Here is a 6338-nt window from a genome sequence, read left to right as displayed (position 1 = left end):
CATTTCATTCATAGATATTATCTATAGGCCCATAGGTAAATATTGATTTAAAAAAAAAAAATACCCAAAAGACACTTTTTAAATTGTAATTATTTCCCTTGGTGTTTTCTCCTTTACGTAAAGCACAAACAAAATGCTCCGTCACCTCCAAGTCCAGCCTTCCTGTTCCTGGAGTTGTCCGATTTTAACAAATAAAATAAAATAACAGTAGGCTATGTATTAGCTCAGGCCCACACTAAATGAAGCCTGATAGGCTTCATCCCTTGATAACCATTAGAAGTCATCATAATCATGTATTCCTTTTTTTAAAGCATGTTCTTCGCTTTCCAGTTAAAAACAACAGCCTTTCCAGTGATGTGATAGTAAATATGTTCATCACTCTGGAAACTCTGTTTGTTGCTACGTGACGAGCTGTGCTTTTATTTTGAAGAGGAGAAACACGAGTTTTCCGGTTATAATCCAATTAACTCTCGCTGACTTGCATCCTCTTCCCTATCTGCCCTGCGTGCCGCTGTTACTATAGCAACAGCCTCTCCATCGTCTCCTCTGGATCATGTTTAAAGGCGGGAAATATGCAGATTTTCACTTCACAAAACTACAAGCTCAATGTGAATAAAACCGGACCGACCGGGGTTTCGGTTTCTGAGAGGAGAAAGATGATCCCGGTGTCACAGTTGAGTTCCTCAATAATTAATTTGAGAACACGTGCTACAGGTGCGACACCTGGCGCACGTGTTCTCAAATAATGCCACAGACTATTTAGGCAAAGGGGGAGTTAACCTCCTCCACCTAAATCATGTGTGGCAAAAATACTGTCACCGGTCAGCTCCATCTGTACCTACTGACACTGCAGGGGTTTTGTTTATGTCTTCATAAGCCGACTTTTTAAAACTATTTTTTACTACAACTACTTATTATTATTTTTACTATCAACATTATACATTTCAGTCTCATTCTAGTTTCAATCTCAGATATATTTAGAAAGTATTGGCCGGAAGTTTATGTTATTATAAGCCTATCTAACTTTACCTGTCCTGAACTTGATGTAGTTTCTCACTGTGGCCACCAGACGGCAGTCGATATTCACAACTGTGTCTGTCATCAGTCACCTCATGGATGTAGCATCAACACAGACATGCAATCGTTAAATGAAAACCAATTATGAAACGTAATGACAATATCATTTAAACAAACCTCAAATCATGATAATGTCCGTCTGGTGGGCTGTCAGCCAGGACTTCATTGTGGCCGCTGGAGGACGCTAGACACCCACGTTTCTGAGCACGCTCATGTCAACTATCAGTAGAGTAAAATCAAACATAATACCACAACAACACTGACACTTTCGGTAAGAACTTTCAAAATAAAACCATAAAGTCTTTTCTGAATATAGCCTTTTAAATACAGTGTGCAATATTTACAACACGTGTATATATCTTCTTTGCTGGATGCATATTTGAGTTGAAAGAAAATATAATTGTGGTTAAAAAAAAAAAAAAAAAAGCAATGAAATGCGGCATGAGTTTATGTATGAAACTGGATAAAAATTCACCAAAGTAGAAATTAATTCAGAGCTTTTTCATGGAAGAAATTAAGTGGAACAAACGTCAATACTGTTTGAAATCCAGATTGTATGATGATGTGGTAGTTTAACAACAGAAAGTATATTTTATATATATATATAAAGTAACTACCTAACCTAACCGATATGTTTTTGCCTTCCGACAGAAAACAGGATTAAAAGGTAAAAATCCAAAGACAGACCGAGAACTCCAATGCGCCTGCGCCATTACGTAGCGCTGTTATTGTCACGTGACTCCCGATTTCTCCTCAACGCCACGCAACGATAAGTAGTAACTTCCAGAAATGATGAAATATCAAGAAACACAGTCTGCCGACGTTTGACTCGGTGGTTTATAAGTAAAAGCTCAGTTGGTCTGAGGGTCGTGAGAACTTTGAAGCGCGGTCCGGTCTCTTACCGGGTTGTACAGCCAACTTCCGGTGAGCTCCTCGACAGGCCACTCAGCTGACGGTCAGTTTGAGACTCAACCACTCATTTATCTTAAAGAAAGCAGAAAGTCCGACTTTTATTCCTCTATAAATCCAACTTGGGGCCTTTTTGTTCCGTTATTCTGGCAAACGAGCGAGTTTTATGCAGATAACTTTTTACTGTTTACTGAAGGACAACAAGAGGAATAAAAGAGCCAGACATGAAGCTGGAAGAGGAAACCACAAAATACACTTTATGTGTTAAAACATAAAACAAACAAAAAAGAAACGAGGCGGTCTTTAAGATTTAATACATTCACATTTGTCTTCTCTGAGAAGCACATTCTTTAAAAGGTGATCTCACCAATCATTTCCGGTCTAGCATCCATTCGTCTCTGGTTTGAATTGAGCTGGTGATCAGATCTGAGATGTAACCCTGTGGAGGTTTATAGTGACCCAGAAATGACTGACAGATCATCACTCGTCTCCTCAGGCTGATTTCAGGATGCGAAACAGATCCCGGGGATCCCAGCTGGGCTTGCTGCTCCTGGCCTCCCAGGTGTTTCAGTTCGGTGTGGACAACGTCCCGCCCGTCACTCTGGGCGTCCTGGCTCTCAACGCGTACCTTTACCTGTTCCCCGCTGCTCCGCTGATGCAGGTATTTCACTGATGCACAGCTAAGAGCACTTCGTCATTTAATTGGATAAATTGTTCAAGCCAGTAGTTTGTGAAGGAAAAACTGCTGTTCTCAACTTATTTAATGTGAAATTCTGGCGGCTTTTCCTCGTTTTATGTCCTAACCAGGTATTGAATTAATGTGACTGCTGCTATATATCCTATCTATCCTATTTATCCTATTTATCCTATCTATCCTATATATCCTATTTATCCTATCTATCCTATATATCCTATTTATCCTATCTATCCTATCTATCCTATTTATCCTATTTATCCTATCTATCCTATCTATCCCATCTATCCTATCTATCCTATATATCCCATCTATCCTATCTATCCCATTTATCCCATCTATCCCATCTATCCTATATATCCTATATATCCTATCCAGACCTGTATCAGTGTCCAGCAGGCGTACTGGCTGAACGACTGGCGCCGACTTCTGCTGTCCCCGCTGCACCATGTGGACGACTGGCATCTGTACTTCAACATGGTGTCCTTCCTCTGGAAAGGTACCAGGTTGGAGCGACAGCTGGGCGGGCCTTGGTTCTTTTACCTGCTGTCCGTCTTGTCTCTGCTCACTGGATTGGTCTATCTGGTGTTGGAGGCGGTGCTGACAGAGGTCACCCAGGACCAGTCCTACAGCATGGCGTGTGCTGTTGGCTTCTCGGGTACAAATTATGCTGCAAATAAACAAACATAGTATAGTTGGTATCAAAGATTGTACAACTTCAATTCTGCAAATGGAATAAAATACAAAATGATTAAACAACATATAGTGTAAAGAGTCCCACCACAGTGTTTATTAATCTCTGTTGTATATCTATATTTCTAGGTGTCCTGTTTGCTCTGAAGGTACTCGGCAACCATTACCACCCCGGAGGTACAACCTATGTGATGGGTGTCCCTGTGTCCAATTGCTATGCTAGCTGGGTGGAGCTAGTGCTGATCCACATGACATCACCTGGGTGAGTTACCAATCAGAAAGCTGTACGAGAAATTCATCAGGATCCTGGATTCACAACCTCGATAATATCAGTGAGCGCTCTTCATGTACGTAGCAGGGCTCTGAAAAAAGATCAGCTGGAGTTTTAGTCTTTAGACTTTTCAGCATTTGTACATTTTATAGAGCAGAGACGGATCGAATCTGCAAATGAATTTGAAAAACACCGAGGGGGATCTGATTATTTTTCTTAGGAAAACAGCACATTATAGCGACGGCAGTAATTCACCAGCTCCGAAAAAGAAGCGTTTAAGCACTGAAGTACGGTCATTGGACACGATCAGAAATTTGTGGACGGAACGGATGAGAAAAATGCCAGACGGGAGATCTTCTGGTTTTAGTTATTTGTTGAAAGAACTCCTCCCCTCCACTGACTGATGTGTAAACTCAGTTAGTGTTCGTTAGTGAAATGTGCCGTTTATGATGCTTTGTGTTAAAGTGGTCACCAGATGGCAGTGTTTCATTTGATAGCAGTTAACGGTGTGGTTTGCTTCTTTAGGACCTCTCTGATTGGTCACCTGGCAGGTATCCTGGTGGGTCTGCTCTACACCAAGGGACCACTGAAGACCGTCATGAAGAAATGTGCAGGTCCGACTTTATGTTTGTCGTCTTTGATCCATAAACCTTCGGCACTTGTGATTTGGCAAAAGCTGACATGCAGATTTTATTGAAACTAATAATTTTTCTTGAAGCCTTTTAAATTGTATCATTTTCTCTAAGTGACATAATGTGCATGTTTGTTTTTCTGCAATAAAAACAATTCTAACACGACAGCCAGCTTTGAGTACCACAGTATTAATCCATACACAAATATAAATGTACATGAACTGTTTGTTTCTATTTTTCACCAGACTTGGTGACATTGAATGGATATAACTCACGGCCCGGTGCACACTACAGCTCTTCAGGCTCTTCAGGTAATTGACATGTTGTGAAACCTCAGCTGACACAACACATCAGTGAGCACACGGTTGCCCCGGGTGACATGTTCCTTCATTAATGGACACACTATCGGGGATTTTGACTCAAACCCACATAAACTGTCCACGCTGCTGTAAATAGACACACACACTCAATTTTAGGCACCAAATGTGTATTAAATATTGTCTGAAACTGTGTGTGTGTGTGTGTGTGTGTGTGTGTGTGTGTGTGTGTGTGTGTGTGTGCAGGCTACAGAGGCGCTGGCGAAGGATACTCAAGAAACCATCGGTATGCACCAGATTACACAACGTATCGTCCAGCATCTTATTCTGGTGGACTGACGGAGGAGCAGCAGTTGGAAGCAGCCACCAGAAACAGCCTGAATGACAGAGGTAAGAGAGGAGAAGGAGAGTTTCGTCAAATAGAAGCTGGCTTAAATGACATCGAATTTTTAACGCTTTGCCAATTTAAAGTGACTCCAGGTCAGAGTCAGCCAAACGCTTTCGGTATACACATCTAACAACTGTGGTTTTTTTTTAGGACAAACCAGCCAGAGAGGAGCTCCTCCTCCGTACGGTTTCCACCTCTCGGAGGAGGAAATCAGGCAGAGGAGGCTGAGGAGGTTCGACAACTGAACTTCTTGGCAGCAGCGGGGAAGGAAAATGTTTTGGTGACAAGACACGAGGAAGTCTGGTCCAAACTCTGCTTCCACAGGCCGAGGAAGAGCGCTCTGGATGAAGAGGTGGAACCACACATCCCGACACATTTAAGAGCTTTTATTGTGTGGTCCTTAATGTTTACATGAGTGTTACCAAAGAGTTCATGTCAGCTATGGAAAGCTGCTTTGATGTTCGCTAACTAGGGAGTTCATAGGCCCATGAGCAGGTTCTGTTTTGGTCTATGTAATTGTAATTGGCAGCTTCTGAATTGGAGTTTTGGGGGAAATTTCAGAAGTAATAGTAGTGAGGAAATATAGGCAGAAGACATCATAGTTCTGTAAATACTGTTTAATACTTTTTAAAATGTTTTGGGGTTTTTTTTATACCAAAAGAGCAGTTCAACCCCCTGAGATGTTCCATCTGTACTGACCAGTATTATTAAAGTGGGTTTAGCTAAAAAAAACAAAAAACACCAGCACCCCCCGAATGGTGCTGAACATGACACCTTGTATATATTCCATGAATAACATGACCGCTGTATTGTGCCAAGCTGCCACACATTTCATTTAGCCAAATATAGTTGATGGACGCTGTCATGATGTACATCAAAAGCTTTCATGTGGTACATCTGTAATAAATGTTCTTTTGGTTCACCTGCAAACACACGGCTGGATTTTATAATGAGTCATTTGTTACGACATCTTTAGGAAAGACATTAAGCTGTGAAACTAAAAACCAAACTAGTCTTACCTTTGTAAAAAGTCACCGCGCTCGTCATTAGTTGGGTGAAGAGCTCCACCTGCCGTGACGGAGAGAAACATCCTCCGCTGCTTCGCATACCGGCCAAGTTCAGTTGACCACAAAGCAGGAAGGAGGTTGAGCGATAGAGTTAAATGATTCTTGTTCAAGCCCCTTTTGTCAGGGATTAGATCTATTTACTGATCCTTTGATTTACAGTTTTTTGTCTCCTCAGCAGCATCTGAATGCCTGAAAGTCCAAAAAAACAACAACAAAAGTTTTGTGAGTGATTATAGTAGCAAAATATAAAAAAACTGAGAATTTCTTTTCACCGTTATGGAGAATTTAAA

At 41.3% G+C, this 6338-nt stretch overlaps 1 protein-coding gene across 2 annotated transcripts; it reads left to right on the top strand.

Annotated features, from left to right (window-relative positions):
• Positions 1-1824: 1824 nt before the first annotated feature.
• On the top strand, positions 1825-5915 carry rhbdd1 (rhomboid domain containing 1). 2 transcript variants are annotated; one of them, XM_069161485.1, is made up of 8 exons: positions 1825-2001; positions 2483-2647; positions 3059-3338; positions 3503-3635; positions 4170-4258; positions 4522-4587; positions 4840-4983; positions 5132-5915. In XM_069161485.1, exons 2-8 carry the CDS (start codon positions 2495-2497, stop codon positions 5224-5226), a joined length of 960 nt encoding a protein of 319 aa, XP_069017586.1. In that variant the 5' UTR covers positions 1825-2001; positions 2483-2494; the 3' UTR covers positions 5227-5915. The 2 variants fall into 2 exon arrangements, with proteins under 2 accessions (XP_069017586.1, XP_069017585.1); XM_069161484.1 differs by having other exon boundaries at positions 1825-2032.
• The last annotated feature ends 423 nt before the right edge of the window (positions 5916-6338 follow it).

Source organism: Embiotoca jacksoni, unplaced genomic scaffold (assembly GCF_022577435.1).
Source record: "Embiotoca jacksoni isolate LCO1_2020_lvr unplaced genomic scaffold, fEmbJac1.0.p SCAF_28, whole genome shotgun sequence".
Classification (NCBI taxonomy): Eukaryota; Metazoa; Chordata; class Actinopteri; family Embiotocidae; genus Embiotoca; species Embiotoca jacksoni.
The sequence above is the reverse complement of the archived record's forward strand: the minus strand, read 5'-3'. Positions and strand labels throughout refer to the sequence as shown.